Here is a 27,945-nt window from a genome sequence, read left to right on the forward strand (position 1 = left end):
ATGCCAGAAAAAAGCACATACAACAACCTATAACAACAATCAGAGGCAAGCCAATGGCAAAACTCAGTCAAGTCCAACAATGTGATTCTGCAATCTCAATTTCCAAAAGCCGTTAAAGGAAAAATGTCAATTACATGAACGCATGAGCATAGCACCTTTGCTTTGGAGTGATAGAGGAATGTCTGTGTGGATTTTGACCATTTCCTCTTCTAAAGCTCACCAATATATGAAGAACACTTAAAACTGAGCTTAGTTTTGAAATATTTACATGGTGGTCTTATCCATCATGACTCAATGACATCAGAATCAATACCCGCAACACAGTGATAAGATAAATCCGATTATTAAACACAGTTTAGTTTCTGAGTGGCCTGAGTAAAATAGCAAACAACAGAATTTAAACAAGACGTATGAATAAAAACATGCACAATTCTGTTTAAATATAAGACATACCACAGTAAAATTATTTAAAGGGATAATTCACCCAAAAATGAAAATTCTGCCATCATTTACTCACCCTCATGTTATCAAAATAAGATATTTTGAACAAATGTTTTCATCCATTTAATGAACGCCACTGGGGTCCAAAACAACATGATTGGACCCTATTGACTTTAATTGCATTGACAAAAAAAGTCTCAAAAATATCTCACAAAAGAAAGGAAGTCAAACAGGTTTGGACATGAGGGTGAGTAAATGATGACAGAATTTTCTTTTTTTGTGTGCAAACTGTGCCTTTAACATTTAGAAACTAGCAATAACATACAACGAAAATAAAAACGCAAGGAATTTGCAATGGCTCCTGAGTAGATGTCTTTAAGGGAGTTTTGCTCTTTGTAAAGGCTGCATTGGTTTCTCTAAATCCTGTAGAGAAATGAACAGCTTGAATCATGTTGAGCAGGTTGTGAGCATCTATGCCATCCACCCACTCACACTTTCACTCTCACTCTCTCACACACAAACACAGTTTCTGATCTGCTGCGTCCACTTGTGGGTGTATGGTGGAGCAGCTGAGAACTAAAAATAAAATGACTTAAAACGTTAACAGAACATTGATAAAAAATAGAAGTATTTGTTACATAAACAAAAGAGCAGATTGGCGCATTTTAAAAAGTTGCTTTGGACTGTCGACGCTTAAGTGGGCGGAGGTCCGTCGTAGCGGAGCATGATGTTGAAGGAGCGGGCGAAGTTGTTGGACAGTGAACAGCTGGTGCCCTCGTCCATCATGGGCAGCAGGAAGGCCAGCAGCAGAAGAGCCAACAGCAGGAGCTGGAGAGGAAGAGCCACGCGACACACGCGGTACAAGAATCCGAGACTGCTGTTCGTCTGCAAAACACACATCCACAGATGCCGTTACATGCTGAATGGCTATATCACAAAACCTAGTGAGTTTCTACAGGTGTGTTCAAATGACTACAGTGTCCAGCTGTTTATCACACAAGATTCACTGTAGTCACTGCTCAACTTTGCAGTAGCAAATCGCTAACTCTCATTGAAAATGAATGACAACACTGTCCGTGTGATTTACACACAAGGCAAAATCTTGACCTGTGACACATTTTTGTAAGTGACTGATTTCAAATGAGTGATTGATGAAAAGCTTAATTAACCGACATCAAAGAACATGTTGTTATTGAAACATTTTAAATCTCAGGGGGTAATATTATAGGACAAAAAGGGGTTCGCTGAAAAAAAAAAAAAAAGTTTGGGAATCACTGCTCTCATGAAAAATAAATGAGATACAAAAAATACATAACACAATTTTTTTTATGCAAGAAAAGTTTTCAGTTTTGAAAAAAAAAAAAAAACTTATACAAAACCTCCACCTTAACTGGTTGCAGTGAATTCTAGGATTGCATTATTTAAGAAAGATTTTTTAAATGTTACTTTAAAACTATGTATTTATTGCATTTTGGACATGCAAGGCCAATACCTATTTACTCGAAGGGAAAAACTGAAATTTCAAAACCTGAAGGCCGAACATTTAAATAACACGTATAACAAACCGGCAATAAAATCTGACATTAACTGTTCTATAAATGGTTGTTTCTTATCCTCAAATTGCATTAAACATTTTATATTTCTGTTTGGTCCAGCCAATGCAGATATGCTGTCCCAAGCGCACATCTCAGAACACTGGTATAAGTAGTCGTTGGTGCCTTATGATACCTAAAAATGCTGCCAAGGTAGGTAGGGTTACTCACAACTAGAGTTTATTACAGAAATGTGTACACAAGATGAGCTCAAATTCTGAGTGTAAAGATACTTCTATGAGTTTTAGAAGTTATTATAAATAGCCAGCTCATAAAAAAGTACCATTACTCTTATAAGCTATTGGACTTATACTTTTCTCCTGGTGGATGATGAAAGGGCAGAACAAATCCCTCATAAATCTCATATAATAAGTCGTCAGATTACAAAAAAGAAAACTCCTTGATAAAAAGATAGATCTTGGCTTGTGACTTGACATCTCTCATTCAATATACATCTGATTAAAACATCACAATGATTGAAGCTTTTTGCCTAGATGACTCACTGGGTGCCAAAAAAACTAATTCACACGGATAAATGTTTACCTGATAAAATGCACAGGGAAGTTTTTCAAGCTCCTGTGGAATTGTGGGAGTGAATATCCACCTACAGCAGCTCAACAACCGCCATCGCTCTGAGCGCCGGACTGTGAGATATCTGAACTTAATACGACCCTTTCTATTTAACGCCTCTGTAGCGAAGCTGAGGAACATGGGAACTTTTACTTTGTGTTTGAGAGAGAGTGCAGAAGTACGAGGAAGTGAGGAGGAGGAAATGTGGGAGGATGAAAAGCAGAAATCTCTTTCCACTCTTTCTCTTGTCAGCCTCTATTGAGGAAAATGTAATTACAGTGGAAGGTAATTACAGCAGTGCTCAGGCCTGGCGTAATGTCCTTACAGATACACATCATCCAATCATCATATCGTTCTGGCTTGATAATTATACAATAGGAAAATATACTTTATCACAACAAATAACTATATATTCTATGTGAGGAGCCTGTAATTAGTGGCAGAAAGATTACCTCACTGACAACTGAAGTGTCATCTTCAAAAGATGATTGTATTTGGTCAGTGACGGAGACAATCAGAGTGTGTATTTACCCTGCATGATAATGACAGCAGAAGGTGATGACGGTTTCCACGACAGAGTCAGACGCTGAGGTTCAGGTGAGCAACATTTGCTTGTGTGGTCTTATGATACATTAATGAGCAGCTTTAAACGCGTTTGCAATGGCAAAATACAGCCAAGAGAAAAATATGTTCTGGAATGGTTGGTTAAAAGTAGGAGACATGTAGCAGATGCTAAAAAATGCAATTACAGTAGGGGTGTGCACACACAACTACATGTTTGTACAATTAAATAGATGATTGGTTGCTTGAAAGATTAGTAAACTAATTGGACATAAAGAACTCATATTATATACATATAATACTGCTTAAAAAGGAATCTTAAAAGATGTGGTGATCAATATGCGTTGTAAAAAGCACTTTTATACCCATAGGTATAAAAGTGCTTTTTTTATATATGCATATTGCATATAAATAAAAAGCATATTGATATATATATATATATATATAAACAAATACAGTATATAATAAATATAAAGTTTAATCAATATAAATAAAATATAAATGTAATTTATAGAAAATATTTCAATAAAAATACATAAATCAATTAGCCAACTGACCACTGACTAAACCACATCACTCTAATAACACTCAGTAAATGATAATGAAGCATCCAGAAACAAACAAACAAAACCCTCCTAATTAATTGGCATTATGTTTGGATGCCCCATTTCATAACGATTCAAAAAAGTTTTTTTGTGTGTGTGCATATTTTGCAGAACTAGTTCAACCAAAGCATCTGTGAATAGCCTTGATAATTGGAAGGTAATGCTGCATGTGCAAAACAACATTTCTATCTCCATCCACTAATATCTGCTTATGTAAATAAAGCAGGCCTATCAGAGCAGCCTTTCATATGCAGTCAGCAGGGCACCTGCGTCTCTTCTCAAGAAGACATGACCGCTCATGAACAGATGGCCAGAGAGTGGGAAAAGAGGTGCTGAAAAAGGTGTGAACACGATAAATTTGAGAAATTACTCAGAAAGATTAACACACTCCCCAGAGAGATGGAGTAGAGCAACTGCCTTGATGTTTCTAAGCGGCCAACTGAGCCAAAAAATAGCATTTGTCTTTGGGGGCTAAGACAGTGCTTTGGTTCAGGCTTTCAAAATGCTATTCATGTTCCTCTATTTCAAAGACCTCCTACTAATCCAGCTGAACAGTGTCCCCCTTCACTTCAGAGTGCTTACAAACTTTTTAAGTCAACATGAAACGCCATTCACATCCCATTTTACTTCCGTAATGTGTATCATATTTCAGAGTGAAATGCTATATATATATATATATATATATATATATATATATATATATATATATATATATATATATATATATATATATATATATATATATATATAGTTGATTTGAACTGCTAAAAGAGCTGCAATATTTTTCTGTAAAAGCACTTCACTTTGCTGTGAAATGTGCTATAAAAATATATATATTTTGGCCATCAGAAATTGATTTGGTCATAAAATATGGGTGTTCCACACAAGAATGGAGCCAGATCTGAGTAAAAAAAACAATATCTAATAGCCTATGAGGCCAAGGTTTAATACAAAGTGCTAATAAAAATACCCTCCTCCAATATATTAAATTAAATCAATTTGCAGGTATAAATCACCTGACTCTGTAACACGGTGTTTGTACTGTAGAAACAAACTTCACCAGCCCCTGTTGTGTCAATAAATAAACACTGCACTCAATTCTGTTCTCACCCTTAAAAGGGAATACTCTCTTTTCAAAGAGTGTTCAAACAAACTTCAGAGATTTCTGAAACCCACTTCAAACACAAGCCCACTCACAGCATCAAGACCTATGTTTAATGAATCAAACCTACCTTTCCAGCTCGGACAAGCTCCTGTTCTTGTCCACTGACACCCTGAAACAAAGAGAAACATTTGCTTTATTTAGTTAGATCTGGCTACAAGCTGCTGCCCCCTACTGGTGGACACACGATACTACACCAACAACTTCATAGGTTAATGGAGAAATCATGTAGTAGATCAGTGGTTCTCAATCCTGGTCCTGGGGACCCACAGCTCTGCACAGTTTGTATATCTCCCTCATTTAACACACCTGATTCAGATCATCATCTCGTTAGGAAAGAGCTCTGAACTGAACTGGGTGTGTCAGATAAAGGAGACATATAAAATGTGCAGAGTTGTGGGTCCCCAGGACCAGGATTGAGAACCACTGTAGTAGATGATATATGACTCTTTCCTGATATTCATCATATAACAATTTTGTTCACAATTTTTCAAAATGATGGCTTTAGGTTAAAACATTTATTCACGGCACAAGCAAAAAATGTAATGAATGTAAAGAAAAAGAGCTAGACATAGGTTCTTGAGGAAAAATGTAATCAAATTCTATTTTGACAAATCAAATCTAATACAAAATATAGAAATGAATGTAATTTAATATAAAAGGAAAAATTTTTTTTCTTCACACCTTGTGTTTGAGCAGACCTCTGAGGTCACCAGCCTCTTGAAGTTTGGATTTGTATAACATCCAGCGATAGCGCAGCTCTTCTAGCTCTATGTCCACCTCCGCTGACTTACTCTGCTGACCAGACATCAGTTTCGTGAACTGACTCTGACCCCAGGCTACGCCGGCACGTAAACCCTGTACAGATATCAAGACAGAGTTACTAGTAGGGGTTTGTGTGTGTGTGGCTGTTAAAGATTTGTGCTCATAACTGGATCATCATCCAATTACTTCAAATCCAAAATTGACCCTTTGTTTCAACATTTTTTACCAACCAATTCAGCCTTAGCAAATTGCCATCTATAAATCAAACAAGTTATTTAAAAAAAAAATTTGATGTAAGTTCAGCAGTTTAAAGTTTGGGGTCAGTTAGTTTTTTTGTAAGTGTCTTACAGCGGCTTTTCTCTTACTGACACCAAAACATTTGAATGACAGTGTACATGGATATCCTGTGCATTTGTATGACATTTTACAGTAATATCTCAGTGAATTTTATGGAAATTATAAAAAAATACAGTAAAATATAATTACTAGGGCACTTAATCAAAATGAAACAAGTGAGAAGGAAAAGGTCCCCAGAGAACATGCAGTGTTTTTATGGGATGAATATAGTATCAAAATGATTAACACGTGCAAGCACACTTATCAATGAACTTGATACATGTTGCAGAAATGTTTTATCCATGCCTTTCAACTTGTGTGTGCAAAATTCAAAATTGAATGAATGTGTAGCAATTTGTACAAATAGACACATTTTTGTGAATACAAATGTTTTCCTATTTGCACATGCAACAAAGAAGATGTGCATGTGTGGATCAGGTGACACGCGTGCATTCATTGACGTCTTTTCTGAGTCGATCTCATTTGATTCATTTGGATTTTGAGACTTTCTTTTCGCTGTTTTTAAGCATTTCACAACCCACACACAAACAACTACAAATGAATAGGCCTGGTGTTAATTATTAATGTGTGCACAACTATCCATCTATTTGACAAATTAACAAGCGTGCACAACTACATTTAAACTAATAAAATACAACTTGTGTGTGCAAAATCCAAAATCACATTAATGTGTAGCATTTTGTACAAATAGAGACATAGTTGTTAATATAAAACCTTGATTATGTATCTTTTAAAGCTGATACAAATCTTTATTTGTATCATATTAAAATAATTGAAAACAATCTCAATGCGGCTTCTTCGCATAGCACAATCTACAAAAGATGTTTGATGTTATTTCATGGTATTATTCAACAGGAAGACCACCTATGACTTGCCGTTCAAGAGCTTTTCCAAATCTGAGCTGTGAAGCTGTGACTGAACAAAAAAAAGTAAATGTGGCACAGTGGCTGTCAGCTCAAATGTCATCAGATATGACAGCTTCCAGGTATTTGTGAAGTTTGAATTTTTCTAAGCCTAGGGTAACAACCGAGCACAAGCCTTTCAAAGCTTCACAGATCTGCAACTACATTCACACTGATGGAAACACACACTACACACCAGACTCTCACAAACGTGTAGCTTCACATATAGAAAATTATCCAGCATATTCTCTGTGACCAAAGTAAAATATCACACTGCGCTTTGTTGAATAAGAAATCAAAGCTATCAAAGATTGTTTTTTACTCGAACACTTTTTGATATTTTGGACTCTTCATGAAACTTTAATCAAAAACAGATAAAAAGAAAGCAAAAAAAATTAACAAACACCACCAACCTTGAGTGTATTCTGTCTTATCCTCAGTTCTTTAGCGCTCAGGGATATTTGGTTGTTCAGAATTCCTGTGAGTTTGTCATTTTCCTTGTGAAGCCACGCTTCAAACTCCCTCCTCTGGGCCTCCAGATCAGCATGACGCTGGGGCCCCGGAGAGCCCATCTACAGGAGAAATGGAAAGAGACATCCCTCTGTCCGTTTATTATTAAAGCCTAGGTATAGCATGCTTAATGGTGGCTTTAGGGCTGAGTCATCTAGCTAAAATATTATCATGATATATTCTTAGTTCTTTTGATGATATATCTCTTTTAATGCATTTGCTCTGAAATAATTAAAGGCTTTTCCTCCCTTCAAAGTAACATTTTGACCAAACAGCCACTGGTGCCAGGGTATGGCTCAAAATGTTTGATGAAGTAAATTACAGAAAAAAACTTTATTACCCCAATTGAAAATAATTAAGGCATGTTTTCCACATGTTACTATTTATTTTTTTTTTTTACTAAATTAACAGGAAGAAAAGACTGTATCGCTCAGAAGTTTGGAATCGGTCTGATTTTGTTCATGTATTTGAAAGAAGTCTCTTATGCTCACAAAAGCTGCATTTATTCAGTCAGAAATACAGTTAAAACATTACTATAGTGAAGTATTATTACAATTTAAGATGACTATTTCATTTTTTAATACTCTTTTAAATACTAATACTTAATTAAATCAACTTAATTAAATACTTTTTAAATACTAATTTTAAAAATGTTATTTACAGACCCCAGACATTTGAACAACAGTAGTGTATATGTACCAGTATAACGACGCATTAACAACATGCTTAAATAAAACAATACATGAAAAATGCATGAATCGACAATAAATAAAATTACTGCCATATTCACTATGTCATTTAATTATATCGCATGCAAAAATCGCTACAAATATATTGCACGTTTTTTATATAATGCCAGCCCTAATGGTGACAGTCAGAATGACAAGAATCATATTTGAATCATCCTAACCTGATCAGTTGAGCCATAAGCAGCACTGGTCATTTCAGGTGGGATCTGTGCATCATCAGAAAAGCCGTATTTGACTTGCATATCCAGGTCTTCAATCCCAGAACTTGCTATGTGTTCTTCAACCCATTCACCAGTCCGGCCACCGCTCCTAAGCAAGTCATCTCCGTAAGAGCCTTTTATCCATATCTGCTTCCTGTTCACAGTACGGTCACTTCCAGACATGACTGCATCCACCTCATCATCCATGGACTGGTCTTGGTAAGTCTTCTCTCTTCTCCAGACCTCTGAACGTCCAGGTCTTGTGATGCCCTCAGAGACCACAATTCGATTTTGATCCGGATTTGCTTCAATGTTCCTCTCCGGCTCTGGGTGATCTGTTGATTCTGGTCTGTGCAGGAATCTCTGATGCTGTTCCAGTCCTTTGTCACCTGTGGCAATTCCCACTTCAAAGTCTGAAGCTGTGCCCTGGTGATGCCCGCCAGCCCATCTGTCCAGCAGGAACTCAGTTTTCTGTGATAGGGAATCTTGGTCGCCTGTGGCAGCATGTCCATTTAGAAGCCTAACAAGTGACGGTTAAAGTAACAAATATGTTGTCAAAAATCCCCTTTTTAATTTAATTTTATATTCAGTAGTGATAAAGAGAAATATATTGGCCATGTTGGCAATTAATCAGCCAACATTTTTTAATTGGATAAGTATTTTAACAATGAAAAATTACACATATCGCCTTTAAAATAAATAGTTCAATAGGAAATGCTACATTCTAGATCTCCTGACTAGTAAACACAGAACGGATTCACATAGCAATCAACAATAATTGAGATTAACATGGGTAGGTGAACTGGTTGCAATTAAAACAGAATGTGAAATATGCCCTTTGGAATTCCTATTATGTTTTTAAACAGGTGTGACAAAATTGTATCACAATTATGCTTCTTGAGTCACAGTTTCTGTCCATTTAATACCATCAACACCCTGCAAGCATTCCTTCTCCTAACCTGTAAAGATTGAGACTAAGCGTGTGGAGGGACGTCCAGGACTCTCGAAGGCGTTTAAGGTCCTGAACGATGTGAACTTTGCCTTTCTCCGAGGTTTTGGCCAGCACGGTCTGACCCTGAGCCTCCGTCTGATGAAGCTGAAGTTCCTTCTCTGGAAACTCTCCGAGCGCCCTCTAGAGGACAACAACAGTGACACAAGATTGAGTCATGTGTGCACAAGCAAACATTCATGTGCTCATATCCTGCACATTGTGTGCTTTTGTGTCATGACTCAAGCGACTTGTAATAGTAATACATCAAGTATTTGAATCTTGTCAAATACATTTATGAATAGGTCAAATGCATTTATAGAAGTGTAGAATGTTATCTCTTACAAAACAATAGCATGATATATTCATGTTTTCTGCCAAAATACAGGTGCTGCAATATTTAACTGACATAAAGTAATAATGAAAATAGCTGACAACAAATGTTTAATTATTATTCAGCTTGGACTGTATTCTAATATTCAGGGATTACTTCAGATTACTAAACCAAATAAATCAACAGGTTAAACAATTATTCAAATAAAATACAACCATAATAGTAATACCATTATAGATTTAAATGGGATCCTTCAAGTATCATAAAAAGCTATCAGAAGCTTTGTCATGTTTATTTCATGTACTCTTCTTAATAAAAGCAACATTAACTGTAGTAACTAAGCCATAAGTGTATGGAGAGAGAATTGTGTCTTTTTTACATGCAAGAAAATAAATGATCTGAGAGAGAAAAAAAAGTTTGAGAGAAAAAGTTATTACACTGATAGCAAAAAAGCATTTTATGAGAAAAAAAAAATATTTGAGAGAAAAAGTTTTCATACCAATAGCAAAAAATAATAATATTTGAGACTAAAAAAAGTTTTGAAAGTATTTTCTCAGAACAAAAAAAATATAAATTTGAATTTTTTTTAATTATTTCTGAGAAAAAAAATCTCTCAAAATACTTTGAAAAAACCTCTCATATATATATTTTTTGCTATCAGTGTGAAAACATTTTCTTAAAAAAAAGGGTTTTTTCTCAAAACGCTTTTCTTTGCTCTGTCAGGATTCTGCTTTGACTGTGAGAATTGTGTCATGGGCGGGGCCACGTTCCTATTGGCCAGTCGGGTGAGCATCTTGTCTTGGGAGTCGAACTGAATCATTATACCATTGTTCGGTTCACCGGCATAGATGCCGCCTCTGCCTTAGTAGTTGAGCACGGACACTCCAATGTTTGGGTAAGATGATTCATGGTGATCTTAGATCACGGACGTATTGCCTGCGATAATTAATGCGATATTGCTCAGCTTGTCAGTGAACTACGACTCTGTGTTAATGCCGCTTCATCTGAAAGCAGGAGATGGCGATTTACTACTAATCAAGGAACCGGCTTTACTGACGAGATGCCCATAACAATGTCATCCGATATATCGCCCAGGCCCAGCCCTAGTTCATCATATACAACCTCCTGCACAGTTTTACTCGGACTCAGAATAAACTATTTTGTTTTAAGGTCAATATGATACATTTCCTGTTTGAACCTATAACTTAACTATAACCTAAAATGATTTTTATTCATGTGTTGTTTAGCATCTGTATCTCAGATGCTATTGAGCACTATTGTTGTGCCTGAACGGTTCATTGAACGATAGTTCATGAACTCGTTCATATTTTGGGTGAACGTGAACTGAAAGTAGCATACTGTATTACTGCCTGATGAACGTTATTGTAAGCTCGTTCATTCTGGTGTCTGTGAACGTCACGCTCTCTCAGTTTAACTTCGTTCAACAAAGTGCCAGATTTCTATAGAGCTTTCCAGGCGAAACCCCGGCATAACGGTCCTTGCTCGGTTCTGGGCGACGGGTTCCGCCAAGAGTGACTATGTGAGTCAGAGTGAGTGCAACGGATTGTGTGTGTGTGTGTGTGTGTGTGCGTGCGTGCGAGAGCAATTGTGTGTGTGCGAGTGAGCGATTGTGTGTGCGCGAGTGAGTGAGCGAGCTACAGTGTGTGTGTGTGTGTGTGTGTGTGTGTGTGTGTGTGCGCGCGCGCGCGCGATTGAGTGAGCGAGCGAGCACAGTAAGTGTCTGTGTGTATTTGAGTGAGTGCGTGTGTGTGCGTGAGACGGCTCGCGGTGACTGGTCGGAAAGCAACGTGTAGTCTGACATATTTCTTGTCCATCCACGACATGACAAGATTTTTAGGAGTCAAAATCGTGTAATCTGACACCGTGACTATCGTAACAGACACAAAATTCTTGTAATCTGAACCAGGCGTATGATCACCGTGAATCATCTTACCCAAACATTGGAGTGTCCGTGCTCAACTACTAAGGCAGAGGCGGCATCTATGCCGGTGAACCGAACAATGGTATAATGATTCAGTTCGACTCCCAAGACAAGACGATGCTCACCCGACTGGCCAATAGGAACGTGGCCCCGCCCATGACACAATTCTCACAGTCAAAGCAGAATCCTGACACGAGAGCAAGAAATTGCATCGAGAGCAAAGAAAAGCGTTTTGAGAAAACCCCCTTTTTTTTAAGAAAATGTTTTCACACTGATAGCAAAAAATATATATATGAGAGTTTTTTTCAAAGTATTTTGAGAGAGATTTTTTTTCTCAGAAATAATTAAAAAAAAATTCAAATTTATATTTTTTTTGTTCTGAGAAAATACTTTCTCTCAAAACTTTTTTTAGTCTCAAATATTATTATTTTTTGCTATTGGTATGAAAACTTTTTCTCTCAAATATTTTTTTTTTCTCTCATAAAATGCTTTTTTGCTATCAGTGTAATAACTTTTTCTCTCAAACTTTTTTTTCTCTCTCAGATCATTTATTTTCTTGCATGTAAAAAAGACACAATTCTCTCTCCATATAAGTGTAGCTCACAGGCGTACCTCAGCCTCATGCTGGCGGTTATCAATGCTCCATTCCCCATCTGATCCACGAAACGACTCCAGCTTCTGTCTCATGATCATCAACCACTTCTCCAAATTCAGAATGTTTTCATGTAAACTCTCATGTTCCACAATGTTCTCCTCACTTTCATTCACCTTCATCTGGAATGAACAACAACACTCATACATATAAATACATACATACATTGCATTATGAAGCTGAAACAGACTTGAGAAGGATTTTAGTGCAATAAACTCTGGTATCTGTTATAAAAAATAAAATAAAATAAAAATCTCTTCATGCCACAAGTGCGCATTAAAACTGAAGTAAGGAGGTTTGATCAAGGCCTTCATAGTCATCTTCTTCATCACCATCATGATCAACACACAGCAGGAGGTATGGAAACCGGGGTGTGATCTCAGCGGTTTCCACAGATCTTCAGGGTTAAATCAGAATCACTTGTGAAGTTGGGCATTTTTGAAGTGGTTAGTAAAAATATATGTATGTATCCTCCCCTCATTATTAAGAATTTCATATTTCTATCAATTAACGATGCAAAAAAACTTGAGGAATAAAAGGAATAGTTCACCAAAGAAGAAAATTAATTTACTCTATGAAAATCTTCCTTTTGCAACAGCTCTAAAATCTCATTTGAGCTTATGCGTATTCATAACTTCATAGCTAAATTTGCCACAGTTGCTGTAAAAGTCTTTCAACAGGTTTTGTTTTGTATTACGGATGTCTGGGGACATGATGTAACAAGAGAAATTGTGTTCATACAATTTCTGTACAGTTGCGAGTGCGATGTTGGAGTATGATAATATGATAAAATATGATATAATTTCAATAGACTGCAGTCTGAAAAGATCTATAGACATATTTTTTTAAATTCCACAAAAAATACATTGAATGCTGTTCTTTTGAAGTTTCTATTTACGAAAGACTCTTGAAAACATTTTTTTTATGGTTTTCACAAAAATATTAAGCATCCTTGAGCACCCAATCAGCATCATAAAAATTATTTCTGAAGGATCATGTGACACTGAAGACTGGAGTAATAATGCTGAAAATTCAGCTTTACATCACAGTAATAAGTGACATTTTAAAAGAATTCAAATAGAAAATACTCATTATTCATTGCAATAATATTTCACAATATCACAGTTTTTTATCACATAAATGCCACCTTAGTGAGCATAAGAGACTTATTTCAAAAGCATTTAAAAAATCCAGGAGTGTATCATTGGATTTATTTTGCTGGTTAATGTATTGGAGTTTGGAGCAATAGAAAGACAGAGACAGTCCGACTTAAAAAAAAAAATAAAAATCTCAACTTCATTTCCACTCTGCTTACAAATACTCCGCACAAAGCTAGCGTAGTGTATGGCTTCCGATAAATTGCAATATAGCATTTACTACTTTACTGTAGTCTGCTTTTGTTGTACAGAAAAGAGCAGCACAAACACTTCAAATGGTCTCATTTTGTGTTCCACGAAAAAAGAAAAAAAGAAATAAAAAAAAAACACAATATGGGGAGAAAATCAAAAAACCTCAAGCAGAACAGATCTTACCCGAACTGCCTTATAAAGCAATTTCCAGTCGCCATTCAGACGCTCAAACTTTGTTCTGTTAGCAGGGTTGGATGACACCAGCGTCTCCAGAGCTATGATATGGGCTTCACAATCTTCCAAGTCCTTTCTAATGACCTGCAGATAGATGCACACTCATTTTACATTCAGTCTGCCACTAGCGAGTCTTTCCCGCTCCCACCTGGACAAGCCACTCTGATCAACCAGCGCAAACACATTGATCTCAGCGTGACATAACTCCTAGCTCCTTAAATTATTCACATGACTCTTTTAGTGAGTGCCTGAAAGACGATCTAATCAAAAGTCACTGTACGTCTACAGCTTACCACATGCAGAGATTAAAACCAAAACAGCTGTTTAAAAAGAAATTCAAAAAGCAACATTTTTTGAAGACTGAAACAGCTACACGCTTGTGTTTTCTCTGCTGCTCACCCGGAGTTGATCGGCCTGGCTCTTCTTGGCTAGAATGTCAGGTTGAAGTCCATCCGTCTTGACAAACATTTCCTTTATGAAGGTCAGTTTTTTATGTATGGAGTCATAGGCATTGGAAAAGTCCTTCGTCTTTGATATCAAACCCTGAGGGCGCACATAGGATAACATAAATATTATATAATTTATATTCACACACACACACACACACACATATATATATATATATATATATATATATATATATATATATATATATATATATATATATATATATATATATATATATATATATATATATATATATATATATATATATATATATATATATATATAAATAAATAAATAATATTTTAATAAAAAAGTAAATAAAGAAAGTGATTTGGAATAATAATTGAATAAAATTATTTTCCATGGAATATTTGGAAATGTAAACTGATATTTGGTACTGACACACAGCAGCAAAAGATATTAATAACTGGCTTATAGCCTTTTTTTTGTTAGAATACTAATTTTGCACAGTACTGTATATATATATATATATATAGATATACATTAGACTTTTTTGTACTTTATCATTTTCCTCCATTATAATTAACATATTACACATATATATTTCTCTTTAAATGTTTTTTGCAGTTTTTTTTTTATCTTTTTAATTTTATCTGTTTGTATTCAATACCAAAATTGTTCATATTTGCTGTAGACATTGATAAAATACCAATAAAAATTTCTCTTCATTTAAAGGTAGATAACTCTATAAAAAAAATTTAAGAATATGTTGTTATTTTTACAACTTTATCTGCCTGCATACATTTATTCAAACAAACAAGGCTTCTAGTTTTTTTCAGCCAGATATGATAAGCTGTGACTTTGACCATATTTTCTGTTATGTAAGACTATGCATGTTATGGCTAATGGCGGGGGTCTGTACAGTCTGTATACAACAATAACATTTTGAGCTCTGGCTGTTGGTGTACCTGCAGGCGGTTCTTGCGCTGTTGGAGCTGGCTGTGGAGTAACTCTCTCTTCCTCATATCCCCGCTGAGCTCTTCCAACAGATCAACAGCTTTCTCTTGGCCAAAAACAGAGCTAAGCAGATCACTCTTCACCTGGAGCAAACTCAAGCGCTCCTGAAGCAGCACGCTGTTTTTAAGCAACTTCTACAAAGAACAAAACAAAAGAAGAAAGAGCACACTCAATAACTTCAAAGAGAACAAAGCATCAACACTGAATTAAGGTGCTGAGATGAAGGCAAAAATCACTTCAAATGCTTAAATACAATATGATCATATCCACAACAGATTGTAGCATAAACTGCATTTGTAACCTTTTTTTTTTCCTCAAAACAAAGTGTAAATCAGGTGCATTCAGAGTAAAAAATAAATAAAAAGGCTTATCTTCAATACAGCGCAAATCTCTGCATGAGGTGTTCAAGACTCAACAAAAACCCAATATAAGAGAGATTCAAACCACAGCATCACACAGTAATGTTATTTATAATGTTATTTTTTTTTTTTTTAATTTAGGTTTTGTCTAAATTGCAAGAATTATGTAAGATAACCCTAAAAACACCATTTAGAATGGCCTAAAATTATAAATAAATTAGAAAGCATTTTGCGCCATAAGCGATAATATCCGAGCAAGCGTGTTTATGAATTAATAGCAATCGAGTTACATAACAATATAGTTTCCAGCTATTATTGCAAATTAAAAAACATATTACATTTTTTGTTAAATATGTATTTAATTTTAATTAATTAATTAAATTTACATTTTTGGAAGGGGCCACACTAGAGTAAAAGTGTCTTTTTGTTGAGTCCTGGGGTTAATATTTGCTCTGAATGATTTGATTCACACAATTCTTTACTAAATGATGCAATGCATGATGCAACCTGAAAGTCAGGTCACAATTGAATTATTTTGGTAAGATTTTTAATTATTTCCAAAAACTGGAAACACTTTATTTTAAGGTGACATAGTTACATACTACTACATGTACTTACTCCAGTAATAACAGTAAATTATGCATAATTACAAGTAACTAACCCTAAACCAAACCCAAACTCTATAGTAAGTAGTTAATTAATATTACTCAGTACTTATTTGAATAAGTACAATGTAACTAAGTCAAAAAATTGCTTCAGACCTATCCTGTTCTGTTTGTGGTCAGAAGTCTCTTACACTCACCAATGCTGCACTTATTTGATCAAAATACAGTAAAAACAGCAATATTGTGAAATTATATGAATTTTTTCTATTTTAATATACTTTAAAATGCAAAGCTAAATTTTCAGCATCATTATTCCAGTTTTCAGTGTAACATGATCCTTCAGAAATCATTCTAATATGATGATTTGGTGCTCAAGCACACGTTTCTAATTATTATCAATGTTGAAACCATTGTGCTGCTTTATATTTTTGTGGAAACTGTTTTTTTTTTATGAATAGAACAGCATTTATTTGAACTAGAAATCTTTTATAACATTATAAATGTTTTACTGTGTTTTTTGATCAATTGAATACATCCTTGCTGAATAAAAGGATTCATGTCTCAAACAAAAAAAAATCTTATTGACCCCAAACATTTGAACAGTAGTGTATCTGGAGGGACACATTTCTAGACCACACGCTCACACACTTTTTCAAGAAAACTGTGGCTTTAAATAATTTACCTCTATATTCTGCACGAGCAGAGCGATATGGGAGAATTCCGTCACCTCGGCGGAAGCCTCCAGTACCTGAGAAACTATCTGACTCCACTGGCTGAAGCCATACAGAGGGTCCTGCAGTATCTGCCGGAGACTCGTCTCGCTTTCAGAGGACAGCCTGAAAGATCTGCCTTTCACACTGTCACAGGAAACACAAAACAACTCTACTGAGTAGTCCTTTACAGTATGAGCTTATAGGGCTTTCAACAGATGGCTGCCACAAAACAAATGCATAAATAAATGCAGTAAACCCTGTGTGTAATGCACTAATTGTTTGAAGTGCTTACATTAGCACTCTTTTATTGCTGGATACACATTGTTTACGGCTGACTAGACCTGTGTGAGTGACATCCCATTGACAGTAACACAATGGGAATGTGACGATCCTCCTGTTGTGTCTGCATGATGGAATGTTTACCAACGTCAGTCTTAATAGCTAATGATTAATAAAATATCCATCAAAGTATTTCTCCTAGCCTCATTCCTCCTTTGCCGGAGGCTCTTTGGGTGTGCGTGTGTGGTTGCTGCTCACCTCTGGTACTCTTTTACCACTGCTAGCACCTCATCAGACTGGTTTTTAGAATCTTGTGGGAATCGGAATAGCTCTTTCAACCGGGATTTTAGCTGTTCCACCCCGGGCTCCTCTGCGATGAGCTTGTTGCGCACCCTCTGAAATGTGTATGTAGAGAACTAATCAATAAAATTAGTACACACATCATGAGTTTGAAGGGAGCTCATTCAAGCAGGGCATTAATGCAGGATTTCTCCACATGGGGTCCAGGACAGCTTTCATTGATCTAAAAAAAAGGTTTTCATCCTTGTTGGTTTTTCCCCCACTGCTAACAGCAATCTTGGTCCAATTAATAACTTTTAATAACAAATGCCATTATAATCATCTACAATTGATTGGGTGTTTTCAGTAAAGGTTTAATTGTAATGCAAATGGCATATGGGTACTAATATTTATAGATCCTTATACGACCTTCTAGGGTCATAGGGCTGGAGCCTATCTCAGTTTCTTAGGCCAGAGGCAGGTGAAAGCACCCTGGAAAGATGGCCATTTATAATTTCAAATATGTCATGTAATAATGAAAAATATATATAAAACTTAATCTTAAACAGCAATATTATCTACAATACCTACATTATGCTGTTTTTATCACATATATTATGCCATGGCACAACTTCTGACACTGTTTTTGTTAAGTTTAAATCAGAAAATGTAATTAAATCATCTCAATGTCTAATAAGTCGAATTTAGATAGAAAAAAGGTGATTGTGCGTGGTAAAGCCCTATGCAGTAAGTGAATAAGACGCAAGATGTTTGCACTGAAATACTGAATACAAAGTGTCACAACATTTCACTCTTGTGTGTCCATCATTTAGGAGGTATGCCACACCACAGAGCTCTTGTAGAATTTGATTTACTACGGATCAAATTACTGTCACACCCTCAATAGGAATTTACCCAAGGCATTCCTAAATCACTGTAAGTGTCATGAGCTGTCACAAAAATATGTTGAGTCTCCATCTGTGTCCTACAAGAAGGCATTAAAAGTATTTGGGAGTGGTGAGTGAAATTAACAGAATGCTTACCGTGTGCGTCTTCCATTGAGCTACCAAGTGTTCCTCGGTCCTCTCTCCATCCCTGATCTCCAGCTCACTGCTGAGGTTCTGGACCAGGGATCTGATCTGCCCCAGGTCCGCCCACAGCTCCTTACAGCGGTTTGAATACTCGCTCTCAGAGTCCAGTGAGCTCTGGAGCTCTTCTTGATTCTCCACCAGCACTTGGCGTAACCTCTGCCAGGCCAGCCTTAACTCCTCCATCTCTTTTGTGATCTTTTCCGCACCTGCTGGAGACGTGTTGGCCTTCACCGCCTCAGACAACCTTTCAATGTGCTGGAGAGTGAGTTCTTCTTGGGCTATACTAGCATTCAGCTCCTGGGGGGAATAATGAATTCATTATGATTCATTGTACAAATTCTTCATAATATATTTGCAACAAGGCCTTCTTAACATGTAATAAGAAGTGGAATGTGATCAATAGCCAAAGATGACCATCTCGATGTGTACACTGAGCATTAATTCTGAAATATTACAGATAGAATATACAATGATTAACTCCATATATCATCATTGTTGTTATTGTTAAACAAAGCTACAACTAAATCTATTACATTAATAATAGAAATAAATAACTGAAATTAAGTTGACAAAATAAAAGAAAATTAGAAATGCTGCCTTGGCAACTAACCAAATTACTCAAACTAAAATAATTATATATAATAATATATAATAATACAAATAAATTAATAATAATTTACTAAAAACGTAAACTAAATTTAAAATGAAATCTGAAAATAAAGCTAATTCAAAATATTATTAAATACTACAATAAATAATATGAAAATAACACTGTATAATCTACAATTATATTAAATTATAAAAAATAATTAATATTAATAATTGTTACTTGTTCTATTATAACCACTATAAATACTATAGCTATTCTATTATAACTATTAATAACTATACTTAAAGTTACTATAATTATTATAATTTTTTTAATCATTGTATTTTTGCCCAACATTGACACCATCAATTACCACTGTTTACATCTCTGTCAAACTCTAACTGCCATCATATAAAAAATATGCAAAATGGCAGCAGCCTCAACAGTGAAAGTCAGGTCAAGTTTATTTGTATAGCAATTTTCAAAATACATATTGTTTCAAAGCAGCTTTACAGAAAATCACTCCTTAATCCCACAGGGAGCAAGCCAAACATGACTGTGGCAAAGAAAGAAGCCGCACAGCATTGTGGCAGTCAGGGAGATACCTTGACCCATTTGATTATACTTTTTTTTCTTTTGTTCTTCAATATTTCGAGATAGAATAAATAAATGAATGAATGTAATGATGAAGTATCTTCCTGTCAACAACAACAACAAAGTCATGGATCCATTTTGGCATGGTGAACGTTGCTATGGAAACAAAGAATAAGTCCAAGGATGTGAACAGCTCAGAAAGGAATTTCTGAGCCGTCAGCTCATAGTTTTATTAATTCTGTTGAGACCATTTATATTATAGGGGAGTATAATTTTCTATGGGTGTTTGGAAATAGCAGTACTTCCTCATTATTCCTTCAAGTTCCTCAACACAGAAATGGTGTTTATTCATTATTATGAATGTTTATTTGTTGCTTTTGCATCTATGGTTGCAATACATGTTTTACTTAATTAAGGTTCTGCATGTTTACATAGTACTAGATTTTACATAGTTTTAGACATAGTAATACGATTTTTCACATGCCCCCTTTAATACAGTAGCCCGAAATGAGAATGAGGACGCAAATTAGCAAGTACTCGGCTAAACTGGAATGACTTATCCACAGCTTGGCTTCCAAAGCAGGGATGATTTTCCCAGTTGATCATTCTGACCTCCCCTCCCCCAAATAAGTAGGTCAGTGTACCTGCAGGGCTTTCAGCCTATTCTGTGTCGTATCCTCCATGTCACTGAAACGGCTGACTTCTTCTGTTTTAGACATCAGCCAGGTTTGGAATTTATGAAAGCAATTTTGGTATTGCTGGTGCTCCTCTACTACTTTCTGTGCCAATGCCAACCTTTCCTGCAAATAAGTAATGCATTTCTATTAAAGGACAAAGTCATATCTTTGACACTACAGTATTATATTTTATAAACTCAATTAATTCGGCAGGTAACAGCAATAAATATGATTGATGCATTAAGTATATGGTTAAATTATAAACTATATTATAAATAAAAATACTATAAATTACACACTACCATTCACATTTTTTAACTAAATATAATACTTTTAATTTAGTAAGGATGCATTAAATTGTTCAAAAGTGACAGTAAAGATTTTTACATTGTTGCAAGGTTTCTATTTCAAATAAATGCTGTTCTTTTAACCCTCAAGCACTCTTCGATTTCTGGTTACAGCCTGTATGGTGCGGGTCAAATGGACCCTAATTGGATTCAGTATAATTCCCCAAAAATCTTGGTCTCGGTGAGCAAAAGAAACTTCTTTCAAAACCATTTAAAATATCTTACCGACCAAAAACTTACGTAGACCCCTAATAATACATTCTTTAATAATAACTAAGGAAGATCAAAACAAGTTACAACCAGTCAGTGACAGCAGTGAAGAACTGAAGAACAATATATCTTGAAACTAGAACTTTTGAATGACCTTCAAAAGTGGGTGTAAAAGAAATGGAAGATTATAAGGCTTTTGTTTTTAACTTATTTAACATGCTGAACAACCTTATGAAACATTAACAATATAATGCAGCTTCAAAGGTTTTCAAATTCTTCAAATGCATAATTTTATTGTAGAACAAATTGCACTCCATTAATTGCCTTAAAACATTCTGAAATGATTCAACACACATTTGTTCTGGTTGTCAGTGATAACTAAACCCTTGAATTTTAATTATTGACCTGAACAGATGAAGGTTTACCTGTGCTCGGTCTCGAATGTGGTTGTAGGCATCTTGAAGACCTTGTTGAGCCTGCTCATTTACACTGGGGTCCTCGGTCCGGTCGAACAGGGTTGCAGCCTCATCCAGGAGCCTCTCCAGAAACTGAGCCTGGGCTTGGATGTCACTGTGAAGGACCTGCAGATGATCCACCTGCCACAGCTTCTCTTGGAGACCCAGCTGCATCTCAAGCAGGGGCTCCAGAGCCCTGTGCATCTTCTCCAGCCAAATCCCAAACTCCTCATGGGCCTTTAGGTATTCACTCCAGTGCAGCCACACCCACTCGATACGACTATCAGAGGGGAACAAAAAATATAAAAGAAATAAATACTTATATATTCTATATTCTGATTGGTCACACCCACAGACATATATATAACATATACAGTATATAAATATAATAATATATACACACACATATATTATGTAAACAAAAACTTTTATGTTAGATGTGATTAATCACAATTAATTGATTTGTCAGCTCTAATATACAGTATATGTTACGACAGGATACGTTGCCCTTAAGGATAATGTTTTTTTTACATTTTTTATCCCTGGTCTTAAATTGCATGACAACTGAAAAAATAATTCTAATCGAAAATTGATGGAGCAAAATATTTTGTGCAAAACTGAATGGTAAAATACGTTCTGATTGAAAATCATGTAAACGTAAAAGTTTCTACATCTGAGGTAAAAGAACCAAAAAAGATCCACCAGAAATGGACAATTCCCCCAATGGCTGTAATAATATAGTGGCAAAAGTCATATTGCAAATGTCACCATATACAAATACTTTTTTAATAACCACCTTAATTTTCAGAATTGTGTCTGTAGTATATTTATACTGTAAATTATACTGTTCTAGTATAATTTGCTTCCAGTTATTTTTAGTTGTACAAAACAGCTCGTTCATTATACTGCTTGATACTGCAAATTGGTATTTCTTACCATATTATTTTAATTATTTTAAAGTAGTGTCCTTTATTATTATAAACACGCTGGTTTGTAGCAAAAACAGTTTTACAGTTTACTGTTATATTTTTCTCGTTATTTCCCTATAGCAGCTAATAAATCGAAAGTCTCGCACATTCACAGAAAACACCTTACTTCCGTGTTGAAAAATAAGGTGGATAGGAAGACACTTTTAAGTATCATTTAAGTACAAGTGAATATGACTGGTGACACATTGGTGATATGATTGGTCAACCTATGGACAACATCTGTACCTGTGACAGTGAATGATGTAGGTTAACGTCTCCTCCCAGAGCGCTTTCAGATCTTTGAGTTTCGAATAAGTCTGATTTTTCATTTCTTCATCTCCATTTCGAAGCAGAGCTTCAGAAGCCACAAGCGCCCTGTCCATCTTCACGTAGCCTTCAGGCTTTGAGCTTTGGATTTTCTTTACAACAAAGAAAAGTCATGCTTAATGGAACTTTTAAACAGATGAGATTATATACAATTTATCTCTGTGAAATAGAGCAGCACGATTCTGGATAAATTGACAACTATTATTTTGTTTAAAATAGAGATCATGATTCTCCCTCAATTCTAAATAAACAACAAAATAACATAGAGGTTCTGACAAAATGTTATTTGTTGTAATCTATTTAAAATATCTAAAATAATGTAAATTATTTATTTATATATGATATATGTTTTAATCGGTTTGATTGAATGATTCAATGACTCACTAATAAAAACTTTACTTGTTTCATTACTGGATGAATCAGTGTTTTTTAATGAATCTCTTTAATGAAAGATTCAATGACAAATACATTTCTTAACAGTCACTTGTCGCCACCTACTGGTGTAACAATGTAAATACATTCTTAATTTGAACCGTCACTCTATTTTGATCGCTACTGTAAGCTTTTATCCCAGTACTTCTGTAATGATTTTAATTATTGCAACACAGAAATATTGATACTGTGTGGTTGGAAAAAAGTATGTTTGTGAAGCGGTTTCATACCTATAGCCTACATGACAAATGCTCTCTCTGCGGCAGCGCCATGCAGATCTGAAAGTTCACTGTGATCGTACTTGTCAAAGATTTTAATAGACATAGCTGAATCATTGTCATTTAGGAATAAGATCGAGAGGGTGTTTGAATCGAGATCACAATCTTTTAAAGGCACACTATGCAAGATTTGTACATTAATATAACAGCTTCGAAGTCATTTCTATGGTAAACGAACTCATAGTAGGGCGAATCATCCCGATAGCAAAGCGGGGGGACGCCGCTGGCAAATCAGCAATGCAAGTTTGAGAGGTGGCACCCCGACAAATCTCGCGAGAATCACGACTTGCTTTACGGCACGACGTCACATACATCAACAACATATGAAGCAGCCTCTATGGAAGACACTAGCACGCATTACAGACGTGAATCATGGCATAGTCGACGAAGAAAACGAAGAAAGCGCGGTCGGAAGAGGCCGCGTGTGGATTTACGACAGTAACGTTAAATACAAGTACTCCACAGCGACTCTAGGGGTCACTGTTTGACAAAAACGGAAACTGCATAGTATGCCTTTAACGATTAGCCTAATCGTGCAGCTGTAATGTGAAATGATCACTAGGGCTGAACGATCAATTGCATTTGCGATAATATCGCGATATGATGAAATGCGATTTTTTAACCACAAACTGCGATTATAGCCTGGTCACGTGACACGCGAGAGTAAACCAGTCTGCACTGCAGATGAAGCATTAACTTGGCACGCGACGCATATAGACCTGGCTACAGGAAATAACAGGTTATGTTTAATTTATGTGATATTGTGTTATAGATTCTCTCCAACGATCCTGTATCGATTAAGATAATTTCAGATTTATGTCTGAGCTTAGTTTTAAACACAGATACGTGATGACGCGTGTGCTTTATAAACAACCGTATTCTGCTTGCTTCTAATTCCTCTGTCTCTCACACACACACACACACACACACACACACACACACACACACACACACACACACACACACACACACACACACACACACACACACACACACACACACACACACACACACACACACACACACACACACACACACACGACACCACTCGAACCTTACGAGAAATAATCTTTAATAAAGTTCGGAAAAGTTGAAGCGAATTACAAGGACATTAGCGTGCTTCATTGCACAAGATATGAGATACGCGCGGTCTGCGTGATGTTACTTTTGTAGTGCGCGGTCTCGCCCGCCGGTATTTTACTTACAAATGTTCTACAAAGGCATCATATGTCTTGGAATGCAGTTGACTTATATATTAAAAATTATGAATTAAAAAAAATTATGAATTAAAAAATATGACAATCACCGACAGAAGCTGCTTTCAATTACAAATACTCGCGCGCGCTTTGCGAAGAGCGTTTGAGCATGCGACTGTGAGCGACTCCGTCTACGTCAAATGTACTTGCATCTCAAAATGGTTTTATGACACGAAATTAATGTGACACAGTCAGTTATTAAACAGACAGGACAAACCACATCTTATAATTTCAAAAGAAATGAAAACATTCAGACAGCCTACTCTTAAATACTGAAAGCACTCTTTGTTTATTGCTTGTAATATTTTTTCCCCTCTTTGTTATTTGTTTTGAAGCTATATTTGTTCAAATTATTAACATGTAATTGTATCAATTTACTTTTTTAATGTGTAATTACTATTAGTAAGCCTACTTATAATTATGTAATTAAATATTTTAAGTTTCATTAATAAGATAAAAAAAATAATTGATCGGCTCATGAGGTGCCTAAAGATTCCCTTTCTATTTTACAATGATTTATTGCTTGTTTTTGTTGAATAATAGAAAAGACAAAGAGCTTAAAAAAAAAAAAATCGCATATTAAATCGCAATCGCATTAAAAAAAAAAAAAAAAAAAAAAATCGCAACTAGATTATTTTCCAAAATCGTCCAGCTCTAATGATCACAATAGCTTCTTTAGCAAACATGAGACACATTTGAGAAACTGAAATGGTTCTATTTGAGTTCTATTCCAAGCTCTAAATAGGTTAAAGGTCAAGGGAGGTCTCACCTCTGTCTCTCGGAGCCTGACCTCCAGCGCTGATCTGGGCCCTTGGGTGTTATCATTTTGTTTAAGCCTCTCCTGGACGGCCTGCATCCAGGACAGGGCTTCCTCCAAACATTCCTTGAACTCATGCTGCTCTTGCTGGGTCATTAGGTTAAGGCTGACCTAATGCAAAAACATAGGGGTCATATTATATATACATATGTCTTCACCCTTTAAAATGTCACTGGTAAATCCATGCCAAGTCATTGATTTGATTCCTAGAAAATATACTGAAAAACTGTATACTTAGACCAACTAAGTCACTTTGGATAAAACAAAGGATCTGTCAAATATATAAATATAAAATATTTACAGTTAAGGAATTTCTCTTAAAAAAAATCTAAAATTGTAACCATAATTTCTGCTAAAATGCATTGTAAATAACACTGCAATAAAACTGCCATCAAAAAATAAAATAAAGTAAGAGTAACGATTGTAGCAGGATCTTACACTGTTGGAAGGAGATCCCCTATAAATTTACAGAACAAACAAGCTGTAGTAATTATAGGAATTTGGCGGGTTTGCTTTGCTCACAAATGGTGATAGTTCATGAATCCCCCCTGGCAGCTGGTTTGTACCAAAAACCTTTTGGGTGCCATACAATATGTGTAATCACTTAACTTAACCCCTCCACCCAACAGCACAATGTTTCCGCCAAACCCTGTACATCAGCAATGCCGCATAACTTTTCTTAGGGGGCACAAAACACAGTTCCTTGTGGCTAACGCACATATTTTCTTTCAAAACAAGAGCAAAGCCAAATGTTTTCTTTTTTCTTCTTTACAGAGGGAGCCTTAAAAAGGATTACAAGCCACTTTCCTGTGTGAGTCATATCTCCCACAGCATTCCCTTCTCTGGCATTCCCATAACCCTTTTCATACGAAAATACACAAACAATCCAATCTGGAGCACACTGTAATCCCCTTGCTAGTGCCTTGGTTTTCAACCATTAGGTGTCTTGAAGGTTATGCAGTGGGAACGTGAACAAACATACACATACAAAATATCTATACATTTTGGGCATGTATAGAATATATATTTCTATACAGAATTTATTCTGAATAGGGGATCTCTAGGTTTGTAAAGTTTGTAAACTGCACTGAAATTATAGTCCAATGGCTCAATTATACTTGGCTCAAATTGCAGATTCATTGTAAGAAATAAATACCCCCTTTAATGAAACAATTTGTCCACTTTTAACATGATATAAACATAAACAGATAATCATGGCAAGTCACAACCAAAACAACCACACGCCCTCTTTTACACGACAATGCATTTGCATACATGATGGAGCAGTTGAAGGTCTATTCTCTGCCTGAGTCTGAATATAACATAAATTCAACCTTAAAGTCAGATACAATTCAGAGTAACAACAAAATATAGAGGATTACTGCCTTGACTGAACCATGCAGACACAGTTAAGTGCATTAAATCCCTCAGTGTCACACTTTTGAAGCTGTCAACTTTGTGTTTAGAAAGTAACACAGCACAGCAATGCAGCTATACTGAAATAACGGCGTATTCAGAGCTTAAACAATCGACAAAGTGGAAGTACTTACGGATATATGTGCATCTGATGCGAGTATTTATGATAAGAAATGACCTCAAGTTGTTCTTCGAGCTACAAAGTTACTGTGATCCGCCAGGAAGTCAATGCAGGCCTGTCAGTTGCTTGGGCTGGTCGAGGAGGAGATCGGGCAGGCAGAAGCAGCACATCCGCTGAGTAACCGATGAGTGCACGTCACTGCGCGCCGAAATTATTCAAAAAAGGAGCGGGCGTTAACATGGCGTTAACCTGATTTGATCTTAGATGGAATAAATATATGTAGCAAGAAATGTAATAATAAACATATTCGACAAATTCTTCAGAATAAAAAATATAATGTTGCTAAAGGCAAATTTTATTTATATTTATTTATAGAACTTATAGACTGGAAGGAAGCCTGCTGTTACCTCATAAGTAGCCTACTCCATTTCCAATAAGACTAAAGAAGTTCATTTTAAGATCTTACATAAAATATACCCGGTGAATGATACTGTGGCAAAATATATGGATGTTGAGACAGTTCTTGCTCATTTTGTGGGAATAAGGTTGAAACACTGATCCATTTATTTTTCCAGTGTGAATAAACTCAAAACTTATGGAATAGTTTATAAGCACCTTGATTCTTCCAAATCCTTTCAGTTAAAGGATATAATCTGGTACTATAAAGATAAAGCTAATACTTCAATACTGTAAATTTGTTTATTTTGTTTGGGAAAAAAAAAATTATTCACAAGCAAAAATTCTCCAAATCGCAGCCTACTTTTCCCCATTTCTTAATTGAAATTTAGGTTGGT

The 27,945-nt window shown here is 35.7% G+C and overlaps 1 protein-coding gene across 1 annotated transcript; it reads right to left on the minus strand.

Moving 5' to 3' along the window:
- Positions 1–708: 708 nt before the first annotated feature.
- Positions 709–27,300, minus strand: syne3 (spectrin repeat containing, nuclear envelope family member 3). Its single transcript, XM_081347112.1, has 18 exons — positions 27,165–27,300; positions 25,567–25,725; positions 22,751–22,923; positions 21,507–21,816; positions 20,492–20,647; positions 18,617–18,961; positions 17,553–17,689; positions 16,985–17,159; positions 15,290–15,472; positions 14,313–14,456; positions 13,863–13,997; positions 12,291–12,452; positions 9,374–9,546; positions 8,376–8,934; positions 7,369–7,527; positions 5,616–5,789; positions 5,002–5,043; positions 709–1,326 (listed from the first exon to the last, which is right to left on the minus strand). Exons 2-18 carry the CDS (start codon positions 25,708–25,710, stop codon positions 1,135–1,137), a joined length of 3,363 nt encoding a protein of 1,120 aa, XP_081203238.1. The 5' UTR covers positions 25,711–25,725; positions 27,165–27,300; the 3' UTR covers positions 709–1,134.
- Between the last annotated feature and the right edge of the window lie 645 nt (positions 27,301–27,945).

Source organism: Scardinius erythrophthalmus (genome assembly GCF_964197995.2).
Source record: "Scardinius erythrophthalmus genome assembly, chromosome: 19".
NCBI lineage: Eukaryota > Metazoa > Chordata > Actinopteri > Cypriniformes > Leuciscidae > Scardinius > Scardinius erythrophthalmus.